Source organism: Poecilia formosa, unplaced genomic scaffold (assembly GCF_000485575.1).
Source record: "Poecilia formosa unplaced genomic scaffold, Poecilia_formosa-5.1.2 Scaffold104, whole genome shotgun sequence".
NCBI classification, from domain to species: Eukaryota; Metazoa; Chordata; class Actinopteri; order Cyprinodontiformes; family Poeciliidae; genus Poecilia; species Poecilia formosa.
Window position 1 is genome coordinate 532,588 of NW_006800043.1, and position 23,706 is coordinate 556,293.

Sequence of the window (23,706 nt, forward strand, 5' to 3'; positions counted from 1 at the left end):
AGTGTGATTTGCTTACAAGTTTGCCAATAATAGTTAAGCAAACTACTGTTAGAATATATAAGCTAATGATTTTTTTGTGCGTTTTATGTTTAAACACAACATTCAAAATGATTGTGCTGCAGCCTGAAGTGACTCAATTCAGATTTTTTTGACATAATGCGACCTGTATCCGATCTTTTCATGGCAGTGTGAACAGCACAGATCGGATTCTTTTTTGAATGTGACCCATATCCGATACGCATCCGATTCAAATGCGACCTAACCAGGTCGCCTTCATCCGAACTGAACGTCACTGTTTCTCAACAAATCTCACTATTCTGCATCATCTGGTCATATAATATGACAGATTATATGAAGATTAAGTTAATATGTTGCTCCGGCCGGGCAACAACTTCAAATATGTAAGCTAAGCTCCACCGTTAGTCTCCATGTTTACTTCCGCAAACACTGAGCACTTCTTCTTTTTATGGCGGTTGGCAGAACACTGAGAACGCTGACGCTATTGCGCCCTCTACTGTGCGTGCGGGACACTTTCAGTTCATTTGCCCGTTCAGACTGCAGAACACATTCAGGTCGCATTTACTGGCAGTGTGAACGGCCCTGGCAAAAAAAATCGGAATTGAATTGAGTCACTTCAGGCAGCAGTGTGAACGCACCCTCTGTCTGGTGGTACGTGGAACTTAAATTGCATTGCAATTCTAGTTTGAGAACAACGGCTCCCTTAAATCACTTCTAAGCTTTCAAAAGACTGGTAACTATTCCAGATCCAGCATGTTCTACACCCCAAAAAGGCAATACAGATGGTTCTTTCTAGTATCTGCTGTCTCACTCCTTGTTTAGAAGTGGCAATCCAGATGAGCAGACGGCACATCCTCTACAAAGTAATGTCCTTAATCAGCTTCTTACTTTTTGTTCTGCTTCTAACTTTATTTAAACGCCTCACTGATTGTGAAAGTGGTTGACTTTCTCTAATAACACTGAAAGGTGTGTTCACTGCTCTTCAAAAGGAGTACAGGATGTGTGAGTTTGTATGTGGAAAGTTGAGCTGAAAACCTGAAAACGTATTCCATTTTCCAACTGATTCCTTGTTCCATTAATTTTCTTTTGCCAGCTTTTGCTCAGATCTAAAGCGTAAAAATTACTGTTCGTTGTGATTGGAACATGAATGTGTATATCTTATAATGTTTTATCAGACCACAAATGTCATATTGGTATTAGAAGTGGCATTAGTCACTGGATTACCAAAGTCTTTAGTAATTCCTTGGTCAGCTGTGAAAATGTTGTTGAACTATTTTTGTCTGTTGCCACAACCCACAGATCGGCACTCCCAGCCTCATAGCTATTCCTCCTGGCTGTTTAAAATCTCTGTACTCACACTCCACTGCATATGTATGATCACTAAATCATTTCCTTTTGACAGGTCCAGGAACTCGCTGTCCCTCCACTCATGTCCAAAAATTTCGAGGAAATAGTTTTTCCACCACAAAATGCGGACAGCACTCTGAAACGCATAAAGAGAGACTGGGTCATCCCTCCAATCAATGTTCCTGAGAACTCCAGAGGCCCATTCCCGCAGGAGCTTGTCCGGGTAATGTATTTGACTCGACCAGATGCATGCACACAGACACCAGTCTCTCAGCTGTAATTTTTTGATAAGTCAACTTTGCAGGTTGCATAGACTCCTGCAAAGAAAGATGACAAACTTTCTGAAGTTTGTCATCTTTTTGATTGTATCATCTTTTGGTGCACAGAGCAGTCTGCACTGGCGAAGAATTGCATTATTTAGAAGCATTTATAATCTGAAGAGCTCAAAATGATAATTATTGTTGGCTGACTGTTGTGATCCTGAAGTCCTCTTTTCCACATCTCAAGGACAGGTTCAGCCAAATTTCTTATCAACCATTCAGTCCTCTGTTAGCTGTTGCACAAACAACTCTGACAGCTTAGGAGTGGAGTCCTTTTTCTAGCAGTGTACTTTGTACACAGTGCAAAAATCCTGAGATTGCCATATGTAAGTTTTTATTTTTAATCCGGCTGTATGTGAAGGAGGTTTCTGGGCTGGAGTTGCTGATAACAGCAGAAGGAAAGGGTTTGCTCAGCTTGGCTCAAGAGGGTGGGCACACAAGGTCTCAGCTTACATGGAAAACAGGGTAGAAAGTCCAATTATGACAGAACTTCAATACTATGTAGGAACTCATTAGAGAAATAAAAAAAATATGAATTTCCTTTGTTGTCCCAAAGTGGGAATTGTCTGATGGAAGAACAGCAAAGTGACAGCTGTGTAGAATAATTGTAAAAAAAAAAAAATACAATTGCTTTTTTAAATGTGTATTTGTGCATTAAAAAAAAGACTATTTACAGTATCCATTTGAAAAATAAAAATGTGCAAATGCCAGCAGGGATGCAAACACTTCAGTTTTTTTTTTTTTTTGGGAGCGGTGAACTATATTTTTGTTAGTCCAACAGCTGCTGGGAACAAGGATCTCCATTAACACTCTCTTGTGCACCTAGGATTCAGCAGTCCGTTATTGGAGGAACTCTCCAGTTCATGCATGTTTGTTCTCAAACAGCAATTAGCTTTAAACTGACCTAGTATGGAAACTATTTCTCCAAAAGGGATTTTATTTGGGATTTAATGCAATGTTAACAAGGGTTCTAATGCGTCCCAGATAATTCTGTAATTATCAGTTTCCAGGTCTGAGTAAGAATGGGGCCGAGAAAAAAGTGTACAAACATATCTCAGCTTTAGAGTAAATTTTTTCTTCTTTTTTTTCAAACTTGACACAATTTGTTGATGTTCAATAAATGCAGCTGATTTTGATTTATATTGAAATACCATGGTTCATCTAGATTTGCTACATCACAACTATTTGACCCATTTTAATGTATTTTTTTATTCGCTGGCAAAATTCATTCACACACAAAAAAGAAAAACAAAAAAAAAAACAGATGAATACTATTTCTCAAGGTTTTTATTGTGCTTTATGCTTTTCAGCGTGGGGTGAATAAGGACGAACCTGGGATTTTAAAATGGGTCTGGTTCAAACAAACAAATCGCTAAAACAGTTGTTACCCTAAAGGTTGTTGGCAAAAGGCGCTTTTCCACTGGCACGTTGTGCACTAACTGGTTGGTGTGCTTTTTAGTTTCACCCCAGGTAGCGAGCTTTTCCATTATAATGTCTGTTCCTCATTATTGTGGGCGGGACATGAGCAGTAGCAGCGTCAGCATTTGAGAACCTCGAGGTTGTGGTTCTGATGAACTCGAATAAAACCAGATACTTCATTTTGTCTTAGAAATTTATCGCTGGCTCAAGCATAATGATAAAGACAGCAGATTATTTTGCTACACATATAAATACAATCACATTCTCGTACTTATTTATTTTATTTTTTTTTAAATGTGCAACATTTTGGATCTACGCAATCCAGTCAAAAGATGTAAACCAGTCACCTGAACTGCAATTTTAATATATTTTTTTTAAAATCCAAATGAAAAATAAAATTAACATCACAAGCTAATATTATGTAGTTCAAGTGTTTCACGTTGTTGGTGGAAAAGCTACCCACTGCTGCACCGTTTCTCTCTCCTTCATTACTGTCCGTTCTTCAAAGCAAAGTGCTATTAGCAGCGCTGCTACATCATGGTCATTCTGCTGCAAAACTTACCACATGCGTTCCTGCTGCTGCTCCTTATTAAACTCATAATTACTCCTCCGTGCTGAGCAGCTCTCTGTTGGCAGACGGCATGGCCCCGGTTCACAGCTAAACTCTAAATGCTGTTTGCAGTTTTCAGTGACGTAAAACACGAGCCAGTCAGTAAATGTGGTCGGCTGTCAATCATATCGTTTCGATGCTGAAAATCCAAGAACAGCCAGGCAGGATTTGCTAATGGAAAATGAACCTGACCGGGGCGGACCGGGACCGAACCGGTTTGAGGTGGTCTAGTGAAAAAGTGCTTAAACTATGCTTTAAAAGTATTTGGTGTGGGATACTCTGTTAGTTTTATTTTATTTTTATTTTTATTTTTTTGTTTTTGTTTGCTTTTAAAAAGAACAAAATGTGTTAAACGTGTCAGTTGAAAGTTGAGCTGCTCTGAAACGTCAAGAATGTAATTAAAGAACCTGAGATTGGAAAAGTTTGTAATTTAGAAATGTAAACTGTCACAACAATATGTTGAAGAGTTTGAATGCATGTTGAATGGTTCTCAAGTAATGAATCTCAAACTGTGTCCTTGTGCCAACAGATTCGCTCAGATCATGATAAAAACCGGTCCCTAAGATACAGTGTGACGGGTCCAGGTGCTGACCAGCCCCCAACTGGAATCTTTACCATCGATCCCATTTCTGGAGAGCTATCTGTCAACAAGCCACTTGATCGAGAACACATCCCTAGCTTTCATGTAAGTAAGACAAGGCAATAAAAAAAAAAAAAAGCATCTTGGAGACTTTCAATGTGATTTACCAATGTTTTTTTGCAGACTGCTTTATCAAGAGAAATGTGAGCTCTCTTTCTTTGTCTTTCTTGCTCTCTCTCCTTAGCATGCTGTACATTCCAGCCAGTTGGCATGTGCTCAAGGGTCATGTGTAGCCTAAACAATCTCCTCAGACTCAATAAAAACCAGATTCTCTCAGGAAAATCTTTCTTATCCGTCTGAGAATTTGAAGGCTTTTGAAGTGGGGGGAAAAAAGAAACATTAGTCAGATACTTGAACATGACCTGTAATTCCCAAGCTGCTTTTTTTTTTTATTGGGATTTTTTTTTTCCATGTTGTCAGAATGTTCAAAAATTGCCCTTCAGGACAAAGTGGTGGACATGAGTCTTGGTTGTGATCTATAGTTGCTGGCATGTTCATCCATCTTGCAGTAAACTGGTGTATTGAATTTTCATGTTTTTCATTACATTATTCACAACTAGCTTATGAGAAAGTGTATAATTTAGTGAGGTTTGGCTTTATACTACAGGGGTTTTCATGGTCGGCCAAAACCTGTTACAGATTACCTTCAAGACATTAAAGATGGATAAATGTAGGTGTAATAACTCTGTATTTAATTGCCAAAATCTAAAAACAGCAACTTAAAATGACAACTACATTTATGGCTTAAGTCATATGGCAAGGTAAAAAATCCGAGTGGCTTACACAGCTCAAGCAGTTGTATTTAGATTACACTTTGTAATTCGTGTAGATCTAAAATTGAAAGATTTTAAATCTCTTGAGCTTAAGTATGACGCATTGCTGTTGATTGCTGTGAAATGTTAGTGTTTCCACTGCTCTCCAAGTGGAAACCAGGATATATGAATGCTGCACACAAAATGGGTCACATGACAGAATGGGAGCTGCAGCACCTAATTCAGTCTTTTTTACTGTAAATTGTTCTGAAAGGAATTGTTTGGGAAAACCTGTTTTATCAACAATATTAAGTTAATCTGCACATCCTGAATTACAACTTTGCAAGCTGTGCACAGTAAAATTGTGTAGGTTTTAAAAAGGTTGGGTGTGAAGAACACAGCAGGTGACACCTAAATAAGAGATTACAACACAACAGGATTTGCATGTTAAGATTCGAATACTTGTATTGTGTTTGTTTAGCAATATATAATGTAGTTTTTTTTTTGTTTGTTTTTGTTTTCTCCCAATCAGTAGATTTACACCTGGAAAATGCTTGTTTAAACTATTCTACAATCCATATGTTTTTTTTGTGTTTTTTTTTTATTCTCCTTCAGCTGAGAGCTCATGCGGTAGACCTGAATGGCAACCAGGTGGAAAACCCCATAGATATTGTGATCAACGTAATTGACATGAATGACAACCGACCAGAGTTCACTCACCAAATCTGGAATGGAACTGTTCCAGAGGGCTCCAAACCAGGTGAGGCTTTTGCACATCTTTTTTTTTTTTTTTTTCCCCATGCATGTGCCTCCAGCTCTAATGTTGCTGTTGTATTATCAGAGCAGCTATTATTCATTTGGTACTTTAAAGTTTGAAAGATGAACACTGGGATTTTTTTGACAATTAATACATTAGAAGGTCACATGGAATACACACACACACACACACACACACATATATATATATTTTTATTTTTTTTCTGTCTCAAAGGAACATTTGTTATGACTGTGACATCTATCGACAAAGACGACCCCAAAACAGCAAATGGCATGCTTCGATACAAGATCTTGTCTCAGAATCCAGAGAGTCCGTCTTCAAATATGTTCACCATCAACAACAAAACTGGAGGCATCATTACAGTGGCCGCAGGCCTGGACAGAGAGGTATTTAACTTTTTTTTTTTTTTTTTTGTTGCTAAATCATTTAATGATAAAATCCATATCTTTTATATTGCTCACAGTGATCATGGATAGTATTTTCTCCAATTGCTTCTCGCTCTTTATCACTGAAACGTGTGCATATGTCTGCATGAAAGGGCTGCATTTTTAAACAGGCGGTTAGCGTTTAGCTGTTAATATTCAAACTGCCTAGGAACTAATGAGCCACAGCAAATTTTGCTTATTACCACCGAAATGAGAAGTAGAAGTTGGCTTGGCTGTTTCACACTTATTACTCTTACAAGGAGGCACTATGCATCACTAAGCAACTAACAGTTTTTCTACCCACCTATCTTGTTTTACTTGTATCTATTTTTTTCTCTTCCCAAAAAAACATTTTATTCTTGCATTTTATTCTCTCCATTACCCCTGTTGCAAAGGTTGCTGCTCTCTCTATAAATTGGAATTGCACGCCTGTTTGAGGAAAATAAATAAAATGATGTATACAGCTGGAGCTTGGTAGCCGCAGCCTTGTGAGGGCAATCTGGCTGAGGTGGCTTCTCAATCACTCCCACCCTGGGGCCACCGTTTTATGTCCGCAAGTCGCCACCATGAAAGTAATTTGCCTGGCTCTCATTACCTAGCAACTGGTCCATCACCTGAGTGGTTTTTAATGTGAAGAGAGTCATTTGTCCCCTTTACGGTACTGTTCATTGTGCGTCTCACGCGCACGCACACAAACGCTCATTAGCCCCAGAGGATGAAGTCAAATTCGTGCGAAAAACTTGTCATTTATCATCATAATTAAGATGTTGGACGAGTCACATTTGCTTCATCTTTGTAGAAATAATTTAACACGGTGCGAATGTACATTGCTAGTACTATCTTATTAAGGATAGTTGTGAGGTAGAATAAAACATAGTGCAGTAATATGGAAATTATGTCTTTGTAAAGTTATAAATACAGTTTAATTTGAAATCGTTTTGTGCCAACTGTCCAATTATCTCCTTATTTCTCCTTTTCTTGCTTTTCTAGAAAGTGCCTCAGTACACTTTGATCATCCAGGCAACTGACATGGAGGGTAACCCCATGTATGGCCTGTCCAACACAGCCACTGCTGTCATCAGAGTCACTGACATCAATGACAATCCGCCAGAGTTTACTGCTGAGACGGTAAGAAACAAGCTCTTATCTGAGATTCCACTAGAATAGACTTAAGGTCCCCCGTTTCATCCGAGCGTTGGGTGAATGCACTCAGCCGTCAGTTCTGCTCACTTACCTGGTTTTGCTTGCCTTGCACTTCTGCAACCATACACATACGCAAGTCGCCAGCCATGTGTAAAGTGTTATATCCTACTCCAAATGTTGACACGTACAACTGCGGGGATGTCTGCCTCAGTGAAAGAGGCACTTACCGGGCTCGCAAATCACAGAAATTTGTAATGCTGCTGTTATGCTATCAGGGAAGCACAGGGAATGAGAACACCGTGACCGGATGATAAGTTACCTTAGATGTCTGTTTACCCTTGATTGGTCCTGCTGTACTTTGTGAGCCAGGGCACAGCATAGTATCGCTAACAGCTCTCTCTCCTTTACATTTATGGTTTATTCATGCAGTTTTTTGGGGAGGTGCCCGAGAATGCCGTGAATGTTATAGTGGCCAACCTGACAGTGACTGACAAGGACCAGCCCAACACACCTGCCTGGAATGCGGTGTATAAAATCACCGGGGGCGACCCCACTGGCAGGTTCTCGGTGCCCACCGATCCAACTACTAATGAGGGTCTGGTAACAGTTGTTAAGGTGAGCGACATCTTCATATTTCTACCCTTTCAGCCTATCGATGCACTGAATATTTTGCTGCAAGAATGTTGATGGTTAAATAATTGCAGTAAAGCATCTTTTCATGCGCGTGTTTTACATATGTGGAGGGATTTGCAGTTAATGCTAAAAGTGTCCCTACCCCTGACAGGTTTTAATTTAAAATGAATTTAATTGAACCCAGAAGTTATGTCTTATGGTTGGACATTAAGACATGCTTGAATTGTAAAAATATGAATATAAATTGAGAAAGAAAAAAAAGTGTTTTACGCGTGTCATGTCAAATTATTCATAATCGGTGGAGAAATCTCTGACGTTACAGGAACCAGTCCCTCTTATCCTGCTAATCACCTTTTTGCATGTTTCCACTGGTATTTTGAGGATTTCTGTTTAGAAATGGGTTCCGTATCTTTGTTGTCAAAATATCTCCTTGCCAATACCCTAATGTATAGCTCCCCCTACAGATTCCCCATAAGATTCAAGTCAAAACTTCGGCTAGGTCCCTCCAAAACATTGTGTAATTGGAAGAAACATGCTGGTATAATTAAAATATATTTTTTTTTAAATCTGATCTCTATAAGGGTATGATTAGTTGTGGACTTACCTGTAAATACATAAAATCCAGCTCTTAATGGTTTATCCTTGTTTTTCATTTAAATTTTTCAGTCGGCTCTAATTGGCAATTTCAAGGCAAAGAAAGAATTAAAACTTTACAGTTTTAAAGCCTTAAACATGTATCATGTTTAAGGCCTTTGAAGGTCCGGTCACATTTTAAGCTGACATGGTTGAACTCGTATCAGCTTTGTTTCTTTGAACTAATTATAACAGGATATAGCATCTCTTTTCACATTTCTTGGCTGTCCTAATATTTTTCAGGCTTGATGAAAATGTTCTTTTGAAGGTCCCCCTCTGTACTTCATATCACACAAACGCAACTCTAATGTGATAACTTTTCTCTAAAGTCCAAGTCTTTATTCTCCTCCTCACTGTTTTCCAGCCCATTGACTATGAAATCAGCAGAATGTATGTGCTGACAGTGGAAGCGAGAAATGAGGTTTCCCTGGCCAGAGGCATTCACCCTCCCAAGCAGTCCACTGCCACCGTCTCCATCAGAGTAACGGATGTCAATGAGAGTCCTTACTTTGATCCCAACCCCAAGCTGATCAGGCTGGAAGAGGGAATGTTGCCCGAGTCGACGCTGACCATGTTCACTGCACAAGATCCAGATCGATACATGCAGCAAACCATTAGGTAGGCAGTATGCGGATAAAATAAAGCCTGCACTGTTAAAATGTCATTAAAAGCCTCCACAGACGTTGAATTCCAAAAAAATAAATAAATAAAAATCAGCTTTAAATGCTTAAGACTACCCATTATATTATTAACAGGGCTTCTCACACTGTTCTTGTGTTTCGGCTTCTGTATAATTCAGGAGCTAAATTGACTTAAATGCTGTCTCTGCTTTAACCAACTTTGCACCATTTATGATAAATTAATATTTTCTTCTGAGAAAAGGAGGCTTTAGAAAGTAAATCTAGTTCTTTCTCCTAATTCAACCTTAAAAAATACAACTACTCTTTTGTTCTGTACTAAGCATTAATCAGTTATGCAATTAAAATGGAATTAATATTGGGCTTTTTCTGGCTTATGTTGGAATCCTATTTTTTTTCTTATAAGATCTGCTGTGCAATTAAAGTTATGTCTTTTTCTAAGCTTTTTTTATGCTAAGCAGTTGCGTTAAATTAAAGTCCCAGCCTTTAATTGATGTAGAACTGGAAGTTCATTGGTGGAAAACAAGCTTATTACATATTGCATATATTTTTTAGATTGATTACAATTCTCCTTCTCAGTTAAAACTCTTAATTCAATTATTCAAGGTTTTTTTGTTGTTGTTTTTTTGTTTGTTTTTTTTAAAGCATGGTTGGATGTACTAAAATGAGTTAATAATTTATCCCTTAGAAATGTGTCACTGTGTAATGTCTGCTCTGAGCGAGCTTGACATTGAGCTGACATCATTTTCTAATGTCGTTACAGTGAAATTGGTTGAAATCTGCACAAAGTTGTTATATCATGTATTTAATGATTTTTGTCCCAATTTTAAACTGAGATGCAGTGTTAAGACCACTTTATTTTTGTGATAGCAAAGAATAATGATTTGTAAAAAAAAACAAAAACAAAAAGTCTGTTTATGTAGGAAGCAGACCATATGTGTACCTTCATATGGTCTTCTGAAGCAAAGTTAGTTTATATGATTAAAATAAATTGACATTTTTAATTTTTTAAGCAAAAAAATAGAAAAAAATAGGAAATAAATTTTCAGCTATTGTAGAGTACATAAAATGCTTTTCATATCATCCGATTTTCTGCCCAACATTTATTTACTCCTAATGTATATTTTTGATTTGTGCAATATGTTTACTTTGCTTAGTTTCTTTGTCTAAGTCATTCCACAAAGTCATTCCCCAAATTGATGTGCATATGATTTTAAGAGTGCTGCTAACATATGGTTGCTTTAAATTGCATTTCCCTTTCATTTCATACCTACCGTCTCTATTTTTAAATAATTTTGAACATCGCTCGGGGAAAAATATTGTTTCTTGCTTTGAAGATCACTGTATGGTTTAAAATAGTACTAGATCTATATATTTGATAAGTTGTAATTTGGAAAAGAAAAAAAAATAGTAGATTTGTGTTCTTGGCACCGGATGTCATGTTTTACTCTTTGCTTGCAAATGTTATAGTATTGGTCATATTTTTTTTTGTAAAAAAAAAATAAATTATAATATTCCTTACTATAACTAGAACACCATAATTTAAATATGGTGTTCTATATTTACAACAATTTAAACACAAAATTTTGTGTTTACATTTTTTTGTGACACTGGACAGCCAGCTTGTCTTGTTCTTCAATAAGCCTTTTCTTTTTTGCAATTGTTTATAACTTCTCACCTCAAGTTTTTCTTTTTCTTTTTTCAGCTTAAAAGTAGTCCACCGGAAATTAAGTTTTTCTTGCAATGAGAAAAAAGCTTGTTTTGTTTGGGTGCTGCAAGTTGCTGGAAGACTTGATGCAAAATATGTCTGAAGTATTTTGCTTAAGAAAAACATTTGAACTGTTTTAACATTCTACAAGAGAAATTGTGCAACCTGCATCTCTACAACACTAAGAGATGAGAGCTGATGGCTAAACTGAAATGAAACATCTGTTTATTTTCCTGTTCTTGCTTCAGATATTCCAAGCTCTCAGATCTGGCCAACTGGCTGAGGATTGACCCCGGCACTGGTCGGATTTCAACAATTGCCATTTTGGACAGAGAGTCGCCCTATGTGAAGAACAGTTTATACAACGCAACATTCCTGGCCACAGACAACGGTATGTAAGCATTCAAGTGCTTCTGCAGTTGCCAAAAATACCTTGTTGAGCTTATGTGATGTACAGGTTTTATGGTCTGGATGTTTTACTCAGACTGTTACACAAGCACCTTTTTTTAAGGCCATTACTGCCAGTGTGTTCAAGGGAAGCTAATGCCTCCTTTTTTCAGACAGAAGCCCAGTGGATGTCTAATGTAGCCCAGCTCTCAAGGGTCAGTCTTCCACCCAGCATTCCTTTGACTGCTTTTTGTAATGCTTTTCACCTGGAGCAGCTGCCTTGTTTACAAGCCCCAAAGATGTCCTCCAAGCTTGAAGCACTATCATGAACGTGGCACTTGGCGTATCAGCAGCACTGACCGCTTTAGCTGGAGGTTAATATGTTAGCAATCCCCAGAATCATCCACCATGTGGATGTTTTCACCTTCTATTTGCACTGGCAGGATTTACCTCTGTTCAGGTTTACCCTGTTCTATGGGGCATAGCTTAGGCCAATAGGCTTAAAAACTCTACCAATAAAGAGGTTTCTCAGCATTAATGGGTCAGGATTGGATGACTAGCTCCTTTGAGCGTGGCCTGAATGGCAAAAAAGCCTCTTAGCTGGGTGAATACATAGAGGAGCCTGAGAGGAGCGACAGTGGGCTCTGTTTGAATGCTTTAGTATTCCTATCCGAGTCCTTCGTCAGGAAGACGTTCTTCAGGAACACAGCAAACGTTCTGATATCCACCTCTGTCTCTGCACCTCCTCACTTGAGATTAAACTCTGAGATGTTTGTATGGGGCTATGGGAGTAAACTGTGCTCTAAAGTGCCAATGAAGAAACCCTATACTTTAGTTTTCTTTGCTGATGGCGAAACGAGAGATGCCAGTTTGTTTACAAATATATCTGAAAATGGGGAAAGTTTTAGGTATATTTTCAGAAATCCTTCCCGTATTTGATTAAAGATGCGTTTGTCCATCCAGGCAAACCCCCAGCAAGCGGCACAGGGACCCTTCAGATCTACTTGGTGGATATCAACGACAATGCGCCAAAGGTGTACCCCCATGAAGCAGAGATATGTGAAAAGCCCGAGCCAAACGCCATTAACATCACTGCGCTGGATGGAGACCTGAACCCCAATGCGGGCCCTTTTGCCTTCGAGTTGCCTCACAGGCCCCAGGACGTCAAGAGGAACTGGACCCTAACGAGACTCAACGGTGAGATACGGAACCATTTCAAATCCTGGCCAGATTCATATAGGGGCCATTCATGCTAGTTTAAACCCCCCTGGGATAATGAGATTAAATTAATCTTCAAATTGCAATTCCCAGAATGTCAGACATGATGAGTCAGCTTTTTTTTTTTTTTTTTTTTTTATTTGCTCTTTGAAGTCGTTACAATAAAGCAGAAAAGAATGTGGTGTTTTTCTTTTTTTTTTTTTCAACAAGTGGCATGTGTGTGTCATAAAAGTTTAAAACAAAAAAAAAAGGTTGATCGCTCAGCAGTTTCAGTCTAAAGCTTTAAGATTTTAATCTTCAATTAGCCTGAGCAAAACTTGGGAAACATGTTTAGCCGTTTGTAAAAGCATACCTTGGAGGTGTCAGACCTATTTAGTAATTTATTAATCTTACCAAATAGGCTTTAATTATTTATGCTAATTTAAAACAAAACCATGAGCAGACAAACTCATTTGTTATGTGTTCAGCTATTAGATAGTGGGAGATGAAACGCAGTGAATAAATCTTAATAGGATAATGGCATTTGGATTATCGCAGCTGGGAATTTAGCCTAAGCAGCATTATCAAAAGGTATTCAGAAGATTTATAAGCTTCAAATCCAAATCCTGACCATGTTTTGGATTAGATATGCTGATGCAACTTCCAGGTAGGAATTTATGCTGCATATTTATGATAAAAGGAGTGTAATCATGGTGTGAACAGCATCTAGACAAACAACTTCTGAGTTTAGGAGTAAATCCCCTGTGAAAAACCTGATCTCCGAAACAAATATATTAGTTTATATTAAAACGCACTGAGCTGCTTAATCTTGGATGTCACCTTTCCAAATGTTTTTCCTTTAAGGATACATTTAGAATCATATAACAGTCTCTCTTTTTTTTTTTCCTCTTCCTCCTTTTTTAGGTGACTATGCTCAGATGAGCCTGAAGATTGGCTTCCTGGAAAGTGGGATCTATGAGGTCCCCATCATAATCACAGACTCGGGCAACCTGCCCATGTCTAATACCTCCTACCTGCGGATTAAAGTGTGTCAGTGCGACATGAACGGAGACTGCACTGACCAGCAGCACATCATGGCCGCTGGTCTGGGCACGGGAGCCATTATATCCATCCTCCTCTGCATCATCATCCTTCTCAGTGAGTATCGCTGCGTCTTCCTCCCAAACTGCACATCACACCAGCGAACACAGGGATTATGAGGGAAGATATCCACAGTATCTCTAGATTACTGTCGGATTACCAAATAGATGGCCTTGATCAGGCCCACATCCAAGGTCCTGAAATATCAGATCCGATTTTAAATTTTGACAACAATTTGCAAATTGTTTATTTCCTTACTGTAACATGAGACCTCTCTCTGTTGCTTTATCATTCAGTTCTCGTGCTAATGTTTGTGGTGTGGATGAAGCGCCGTGACAAAGAGCGTCAGGCCAAACAGCTGCTCATCGACCCCGAAGACGACGTGAGGGACAATATTCTCAAGTATGACGAAGAAGGTGGTGGAGAAGAGGATCAAGTAAGGACAACTATTCTATTTTATTCTTAGTCTCTTAGTGGTTGATTCTTAGATCAGTTTTATTCAACTCGGTCGGTAGTAAACAAGAAATAAAATGTATTATTGATACAGAAACATTTGCTGCATGGTCTTGAATCTGTAAGTAAAAAAAATAAAAAAATTTAGCAAGAACTGAATAAAAGTCGAGTCCGCTTATGATGAAACTTATATTAAATTGTTTGATTTATTCGTTTTTTTCTCTCCATAAAATATATGGCCAAACATGCTGCAGTTATTGATGAAAGCTTGTGATTTGTTTATAAGGACCTTTTCCATATGCATTTTATCTACATAATTCACTTGAAAATTACAGAAAGACACAAACGCATATTGTATATAACTTGTATTGAAAAAAATGGAGGTGACAAAATTTATTGGCAACACTGATAAAGATTTTAAAGGAGTTTAGACTAAATGTATTGTGATAAAAATATTGTATTTTCCAGACTGCACACCTCTACATATTGTTGCATCAGTCAAAAAATGAAGAGGAAATGCACATACTTTGATTTTGAAGTTTGCTGCTGGTTTCTGGTGAAATCATTGGGTAAAAATGTTGTCAAAGGGTTAATAGAGAAACACTTTTGACACTCCTCTGAAGGTGGAGTGTCGGAGCAGGAGCTTCTTAAAAGAAATTTGGCACCTTGAAATTGGCTTGTTTAAGTCATTTTTGGTATACATGTCATTTTTTGTAACAACTGAAGGCAACACAGTTGCTTGCATAGTGCCATTTTATAGCAATGCCCCTTTAAGATGAAGGTCTGGGACTAAGATGGCCATGGAAGAATGATGATCAGTGTTGATGCGGCTAAAAACTTTGCATAGCTATCTTCCTACCTATTGATGACTCGTTTTCAATTTAGTGGCAGAGTCCAGCAGGTCATTTAAAATATCATGGCAATTTAATTTATGATGTCAGGCACGCTTGACATCATCACTTGTTTGTTACTAAAAAGCTAAATCTAAGTCTTATGTGAGAAAAGCACACACTTCCACTTAAAGTTTTAGTACAACTAAGCTTTTCAGGAGTCGCTCCTAAACAAGACTCAAGATTAACATATATCCATGATAATCCTAATCCTACATTGATTTTAATCTGAAATTGGCATAAGAAAGCTTGTAAGGTTATTTCAGTGTTTTCTTTGAACATACCACGCTTCAAACGCTTCAAACCGCTATTGAAAAGATAATACAAGGCAAATGTTCTCTTGTTGTTGAGGAGAATGATTCAAGTTCCATCTCTGACACATGTGTGCAGTCAGGCTGAATCGGCACGGGAACAAAGAACACCTCTTAGAAACTTTCTGCAAGCACGTTTACATTTACTGTTTCTTTCTTGTAATATTTCTGCTTTTTTCTTGCTCCAAGATGCACTTCTGAATCACTCACATCGAAGAACATTTTTCTATTGTACAGTACTTCTTTATTGAAAATGGAAGACTTTTTTTTTTGTTTTTTTTGTTTTTTCCCTCCTCTCTCAAAGGAAGCTGGGAATCAAAGGCTGGAATCAATAATTTTTTTTTTTTTTTTTTTCCTCCTCTCTCAAAGGAAGCTGGGAATCAAAGGCTGGAATCAATAAGGCAAATACATTTTGATCCAATTGGTTCTGGAAGTATTGGAAATGTTTTGTCAACTGGAACAGCTTCCCGCTTCACAGCCCTAATGCACACACAAACAATAGAAATGCAGTGCCACAGGCATCAATAATGTCTCATCTCTGTATCCTCCTGTGCTGATCGGACACGCACAGAATTCAATTGTCCTAATAACCCCTTGTTAGCAGAACGGAATCATTTCATAAAAAAAAGGCAGGATTTTACCAAATGGGCTATTTTCCTGCTGCTGGCTGAAGTGCTTTGGTGGCTTAGGTATAACAGAAATGTGCGGGAGACCCCAGCCTGACCCATCGCAGTGCCAAATTAGCCTCAGAGACGTGTAATTGGTGAGCTGATGTCATTTAGAGACAGACATCTGCTGGGGTGCAATAATGAAGCCCCGTCTAAGGTAACAATATGACTGGAAAGCCATTACACATCTGCCGGTGATTAGGCAGGAGGGAGAACACCCATTTGTCTATTAACATTCTCGGTCTCACTCATAAAATGCACAAACCTGTGGACCAGAACATGTTGAAAAGGGAAACTGTGGCACATAACACCCCTCAAAGGCAAATGGGTGGGTGCAGCGATTTATTGAGGGAAAACAAGCTTCCCGTTTGGCGGAGAGGGGCCAGGGCGTCAGGAGAAAATGGTCTCGTCTGTGGAATGGGAAGCGGAGTCAGTGTTGGGTAAAAAATGGGTCCGACTTTCCCAGCGATGTACTCTTTATAATGCCCACCTCTGTTCTCCCTATCTCCCACTGGGGGAGGAAATTGAAGTGTCAGACCATTGGGTGCTCTCACAGAATGTGATTTTAGTTGCCGCTGTCATCGTCCCGGTTTGTACGGCTTTGTATAGACCTCATTTCATCAAAGGCAGACAGGTGATCAGCTTTCGCTCCCAGGAAATGGTAAAAAAGAATAAATAAATAAATAAAAAAAACAGAAATAATTGCAAAATGAGAAGTGGTTGTGCACAGCTTCCCTTTAGAGAAAGGAGAAAGAAAAAGAAAAAGAAAAAACACAGGTGATTCATCTCCTTAAAATGACCTCAGATTGATTTGAGTCATGTTTACCTTTGATAGGGTTCTGGGAGACGTGCTGTGAAAAAGGCAGGGTTTTCTTGCTCCCCCTTTTCTGTTGCAACAAGTGAATCAAATCAAAATCTTTTCTGTAAGTGTTTTCTCCCTTCAAAGAAAAGAAGGCCGTGTCATTACATTTGTAATATTTTAAAAGAAATCGTCCTTACTTTGCTTCAACACAAGATTTGCTTTTCGCAGTCGTCGTGACTTGATTCTAATAGCACTGAACCAAAGGAAGTAATTACCTCGTCCACATCCAAATGTTATTACTGAAACTTAAACGAGAAAGGTGGTACTGTGTATTTAAGCTACTTAACCCCAGAATGAAAAGGGGGAGCAGTTTGCCAAAAGACACACTATCTGGTGACCGACACATAAGTTTCCATTTGTCATTCTACGCAAAAAGTGTGCCTTGCTGGATGCTCAAATAACGTATAGTGTATAACACCAAAATCTATTTACCTAGACGTGCAAAAACTTTGAATGGTATTATGATGAAATAGTTTAATGTAGATAGTTGGTAGAGGCTGGTATGATTTTCTTTATTTTTTGGTTTTCTTCAGCTTTTGAAGGCATAAGCAGCATTCATGTGTATTTGCGACGTTGGTAAAGTGATGAAATCACTTGGCTGGCAGATTAAACAGGATATGAGTCCACATTTGTCTGCTGAAAGATGGTCCTTGCAGTTTGTTGTTGTACCGATAATGGTGTCCTTTCAGCCTCTCCATTGTCCTACACGCTCACAGCTGTTTCCTCTCAGGCTTCTTTCTATTGCCAGGCAAACGACAACATATAGCTCTAGTAATTTTGATAAACCTGTAAAAGACAAAAGTATGTTCAAAACATTTGTGAAATGTATTTATTTACTCCCTTAAATATCAGTAAATGAATATTATTGATGCTCTTCACAACAGTACTATCACTATAATGATATTATTGTTATTTTTTGGACATTGTTACCCAAAACTGGAATAACTTATTAATGATCTAATTAATTTCATTTCAAAACAATGAACAGTTATTCTTACTCTTGGTAAGAATATTACAAGAGTAATATGTATGAATTTATTTTATTTTACATAAATGTAGGCAAAAATACCCATGATATTAAGTAGTTTTGAAGTGGTTATAACTTTTGGTGGATTCGTTCTTTAAAGAGGAATAAAATGGTGTTGGTGGGCTTTTTTTTTTTTTTTTTTTCCTCCAGGTTGCTTGCCTACAATGGGTTGGATATCACTCATAGTGTGTTAATTGGACATTTTTCCAAACAGCCAAAGTAGCTTATCTAAAAAACAAGGAAAATGTTTAGCATTGTTCATTCAGCAAAGCTTACTGCCTATACGCAGTAACAAGGAATCTGTTGGTCATTCCTACGGGTTTCATACATCAGGAGATGGCTTTGGTCACACCAGTTCTTTCTGTGGCCTCTTTTTAGAGGTGCATAAAACAGTAGAAATGGTGGTGCTTGTTGAGGTTTTGATGTCATAGCTGAGCTTTAGCTTTAAACAGTGCATGTTTAATGAATGAATATAAGGCTGTGTTGCAGTAATGTATCAAATTCTACTCTTGGTAGTTCTTAACAAATCCATGACCACCAATTGCTTTGCTTCTCCTCAAATTGTGTTATAATATTACCACTACAAATGGCATCCAAAGTTGGATACATCCAAAATTATTTTGTAAGGTTTATGTTGGATCTGAAAGTGCAGTTTGGCCTCCTCTGACGGCATAGAAGTTGTTTTCCTCTCATAATGATCACTAAGCCTTTTGTATGCACTTAATCTAAGATGACAGCAATCAATATGGCTAATTGCTCATAAATGTTGTATTTTTGGGCACACATTAAAATTAAACTAACAAATGCTAACTTCTTTCTGCAGCTTGCTTTAATTGCATTTCAGTAAACTTCTATTGAAATTAACCTCATGCTGCTATAACAGCCCATAACACTTAACTTGATCCCATTTTTAAATACGTCTCGCCACAAATGATGTTTATGGAATGTTGATGTTTAGATGCTTATGTTTCAGGGTGGTTTATGAGTGCCATGGGCAACCATTTCAGCAGAACAGAATGTTTGAGACGCCACTTCCCCACAGAGAGTTACTATGTCATTATGTCATTTTTGGTTTGGTGGATTGAGCACCGCTGACAACCAGCTTTTTACTGCGGCTTAGACAAATGGATTTCCCAACTTATCTTCACCCATTTTCCTTCCCAATGAAAACTAAATCCCTGGTGTTATTGATTTTGATAACATTTTAAATTATTTTGTAATGAATGCAGATTTGTATGCAACTTGGATATTAGAATTTAGCACCTCCAAATGTACAGTTATGATGTTTACTTCAGTTGCTGTAAAATAGCTTCAGGAAGATGTAGAAGATGGCAGTAATTCAAATTGTTTGGTTTAAATAATGTTACCGTTTCATAGTAATATCTTAAGGACATTGAAAACTGGAATGCAACTATTAAAAATATGATTATGAAATGAAATATTATGACTGGACAGTACTAAAACAAGCTGTAGTTTCTTGAAGTTCTTGTAGTTTCTTGAAGTGTATGTCTACTCAGTTTTCCATCATCATTACATAGACAAATGTTTATGATTGATGTAAGAAATACAATAGAGTTTATTGTTGTGTACAATTTTTGGAATTGCTTTTCCTTGTAGACTTATTGAAGGTCTACTTTTTTTATTACAAACCAGAGCAGTAAGCAGTTTTGTCTTTTTTTTTTTTTTAAGGAATCAGCACTTCAGTTCAGATGATGATTTCTGAACCACATTCCACATTTAGTGTTGTTAGCAGCTAATGGTCGGTCAGTCACTGTTTCCTTGCAGTCAGCTTGGACTGTGTGAAATTGATCTATCCACACAACCGGGGCAAAGCTGTAACTACTCTCTCTTACTCTGAAATAACTTGAGCTCATGATAATCACTTACTTAATTCACCGGAGGAAGTTACATACCGACACCAAATAAATAAAGCTTTGCAGTAAAACCAATGTCATATTGTGAGATCGTGTGCCAAAAGATCTCGTCACACCCATAGGAACTGCCTAATTTCTGTCTGCGGGGCATTACTCACCACTCATTAATAGTATTGAGGTTGTTTTTGCAAGCAGGGAATAATAATCTGAACACATTTGACAACTGCCCTACATTAAATGTCACAGAACAATTACATTAATTCTGTTTTTTTTATGAGTGAATAAAATGCTGAAGCTATGGTACTTCAGATTTAACATATGTATGCTTCTTATAGAGCACCGTTAATGCTGTGCAGCAAAGGATCAAGTCTAGCTATTAGAAAGTAATGCATGTCTATTGGCCTCTGTGCGACATTCTGAACAGACCCGACATCTATTGGTAGATTAATTGATGTTTGAACTCGAGGACTTTTTAAAAATAGATAACAGGGCAGGGATATACATGTTATAACTACTTCTTTAAAAAAAAAAAAAAAGCAGAATAGAATGAAGAACAACAAAGACGAACTACATTTTCTTTTACAAGATGTACACAAATGATCAGCTCAGTGAGAGCCTGTGGGGGCATAAGGGTGTGTGTGAAACAGGATTTTTCCAAATGCCTCTCGTATCCATGTGACCACCCTAGTTTTCTCTCAACATGGCAGCTGAAACAAAGGAATGTATTACAAGATGGCGGAGAGGGTATGTCATGTTGCACCTGAGATCATGTGTTGTTTATTCATTGGCGTTTAACCTATGGGGTACAATGGGCTTTTGAAAGAAAGATCATGACATTTCAATCTCTGAGGTCTAGTGTTCGTTCACAAGAAGTGTCCATTTCATGTTCCAGGTTAAAAGAGCAGGGTTTGTTGACATGCAAGACCCCATCTTAACAGAACTATTACATCATCCGATAAGACAACTCACCAAACATTAAAACATATCCGAGCAGGAATGTGCAGAAGTGCTTAAACTGTACCATTCCTGACTTGTTTGCCATCATACACATTAGGATATGTCGCTACAGGTTCTATCGCAATCTCTCATAAGAGAGAATCGTTTATAAGCTTTAGGTTCTTATTAAGAGGGTTTGAAGGATGCTGTACCTGCTTATCTACCCGACTGATAGTTCTGAATAAACAGACACCTATTAAAATGCTTCAGGCATAAATCCCAGTTTTATTTTGGCTGTCCTGCTGAGTATATGCTGACCTTTGGCTACAAGTTAAGTAGTCCACAAATCTGCCAAGCTGGTAACACATCCAAGAGACAAACTAAACAGTATTAACAATCACATTTTTTTTATTTTTTTTATAAAGGGAATAGCTTTTCGTCCAATAATTTAGTGAACCTCATGTATGAATATAATGATCAATGGTGCATACTTACTTAGCATTGTTTGAGTTTCCTCTGCATAAGGTTTATCGGCACTCATGTTTATTTCAACATCCCTGTTTCCGTTGGGAGTGACATCTGCAACTGAGCAAAGATAATTTTCAAGTGGGATATTAGAGATGGATGGATTACTGAAAATCTCTTAAAGAGGGACAATCCATCATGCACGCCTATTAGGCACACACTGCCTCTCAAATGGTGTTATCTTTATCATATCTGCCGTCACCCTCATACCATCCAGCCGTCATTCAGCTCAGCCGCTCTGCTCTCCTTCACAGCTTCTTTCTCCAACTTTTTTCCCCCCCTACCTCCCTCTGTTCTCATCCTGTCTTGCTGCCCATGACTTTGCACAAACTGCGAGCCATTCAGGTTGCCTTGGTAATGTTAATAGGATTAGCAGTGGCTTATGCATATCCACCATCCCGTGTCTAGGCATTGATTAGAGCGAAATAGTTGCCTGCACATCCTTCCTGCTGCACCGTGCACGAGTACAGAGAGTTTGCGGCATATGATGTGCTCCTCGGCTTGAACCCCTTCAGTGCTGGCTGCTCTTATGTGTCAAGTCGTTCCTTGGCGTGTTCCTTTACAGAAAAGAAGATTAAAGTCCCCCCTCATGTTCTCTCAACTCTCCATGCTGCAATTTAACTTTAAAATCTTTCCTCCCCCGAGTTGAACTTCTTCACGCTCTTTGCAGCACAGGATGTGTTTATCTGTTTAAATAATCTCACTCAGTTCAGGGTCTTGTCGCACAGCTCAGCTAAGCTCCATCTGTTTGCGTGTTCCCCAGGATTATGACCTGAGTCAGCTCCAGCAGCCAGACACGTTAGAGCCCGATGCCATCAAGCCGGTGGGAATCCGCCGTCTAGACGAGAGACCCCTCCACCCCGAGCCGCAGTATCCAATGAGGTCAGCAGCACCCCATCCAGGAGACATCGGAGACTTCATCAATGAGGTAAAAACACATTAGCTGAATACAGTTACTAACAACTGACGCCCGGGTCTCTCCGAGGTGGAATTAAATCCGAGGAAGAGACCAAAGATGGCAATGCAGTCGAAAAGCTTGAATTTCATTTTCGAGTTGAATGAGTTTCCTATGACATTTCTTCCTAGGTAAACAGTCAGACTTTTTTTATTTATTTTTTTTATGAGTGAGCATCAAGGGCTGCCTTTTAGCTGGAAAGCAGATATTTTGAATTCAGTTATTAGAGCTGTTTTTTTTTTTTTTGTTTGTTTGTTTGTTTTCCCAGCAGAGACCAAGAAACCTTTCTAATTTTGTCACCGCTGCGCCGCTTATAAACCCCAAAATGTATATGATACTAACACACTTGGACATAATTGTTTTCCTCCTCCTGAAAAGTGGAGATAGAGATGTGTCAGCATAGTAATAGAAGATGAGAGCAGCAGTGCATCGGCTTTCTATCGGCGTGCACAGCTCAGAGTGCCCTCGTTTGCCTGAGGCCATCATTGACTCCGGCATGAAGGGAGAATGTAAAATGAAAAGAGGAGTCATATATTTTTCACAAGCTCCAACAGACAAGAGTTTCACTGCATTACAAATGAAGTTCGCTCCTAGTTTTTGGAAGGCGCCCATGTTTTTAGATTAGAGCTCATTCTTTTCGGCTCTGCTGCCTAACCATTTATCTCTCGGTTCCCTTTAACCGGGCGCCATTCGCCTCCTCCGCCCCCCATCCGGTTGTGAGTCATGAAAACAAGCTATAAACTTGTCTTAACAGCTCATGTAAAGAGAAAAGCAATTTTTACTTGGCCCAAAGATTTAATTTATCAACAGGAAACTTTTTGGTATTGTATAATGTGATGGGTCAACACAAAGTAGTGAATCATTGTGAAGAGGTACATGTTGGTTTTAATTTTTTACAAATAAAAATCAGAAGTGTAGAAAGCTTATATATTCTGCCCCCTATTTCCTCTAAATCTAGAATCACATTTTTTTTTTCTCCCAATTAGTAAAAACTGTAGAGTCCAACCTTAGATAACTTTAAACCAGGCTTGGATTATAAAACAACATCCTACACTTCGAGTATCTCACAGAGCACTGTTTTATTCATCACCTGAAAATAGAAAGTGTATGGCACAACTGCAAAACTACAAGTCTGATCAGAACATGTTGACTCTGGAGGAGCTGCAAAGATTTCCTGTAAAGATTATCTCTTTACAGGTCAAGTATTATTTGTGACCCTTTATGAAAACTGTTGATGCCAAAATACAGTGCCCACCATAACGTATGGTAGTGGCAGCATCATACTGTGGAGTTGTAGTTCTTTGGCAGGGAAAGGGAAGGTGATTGGAGCTGATGCAAGATGATTGTTGGCACTAAATGCATATCAATGCTGGAAAAGCCTGAGACTGAGGAATGTTTACCTCATGGGTGGACAGCAGCCCGAACCACACAGCCAGAGCAATAATGAGCCGGTTTA

The 23,706-nt window shown here is 38.4% G+C and overlaps 1 protein-coding gene across 1 annotated transcript in view; it reads left to right on the forward strand.

Annotated features, from left to right (window-relative positions):
- Positions 1-23,706, forward strand: part of cdh2 (cadherin 2, type 1, N-cadherin (neuronal)) — a 77,194-nt gene that overhangs the window by 49,152 nt on the left and 4,336 nt on the right. Inside the window, exons 4-15 of the mRNA XM_007559368.2 lie at positions 1,421-1,588; positions 4,244-4,399; positions 5,722-5,866; positions 6,098-6,270; positions 7,300-7,437; positions 7,882-8,067; positions 9,083-9,336; positions 11,313-11,455; positions 12,415-12,648; positions 13,573-13,806; positions 14,046-14,185; positions 22,059-22,223. Of these exons, the coding sequence (XP_007559430.1) occupies positions 1,421-1,588; positions 4,244-4,399; positions 5,722-5,866; positions 6,098-6,270; positions 7,300-7,437; positions 7,882-8,067; positions 9,083-9,336; positions 11,313-11,455; positions 12,415-12,648; positions 13,573-13,806; positions 14,046-14,185; positions 22,059-22,223 (2,136 nt within the window). The remainder of the gene's footprint in view (positions 1-1,420; positions 1,589-4,243; positions 4,400-5,721; positions 5,867-6,097; positions 6,271-7,299; positions 7,438-7,881; positions 8,068-9,082; positions 9,337-11,312; positions 11,456-12,414; positions 12,649-13,572; positions 13,807-14,045; positions 14,186-22,058; positions 22,224-23,706) is intronic.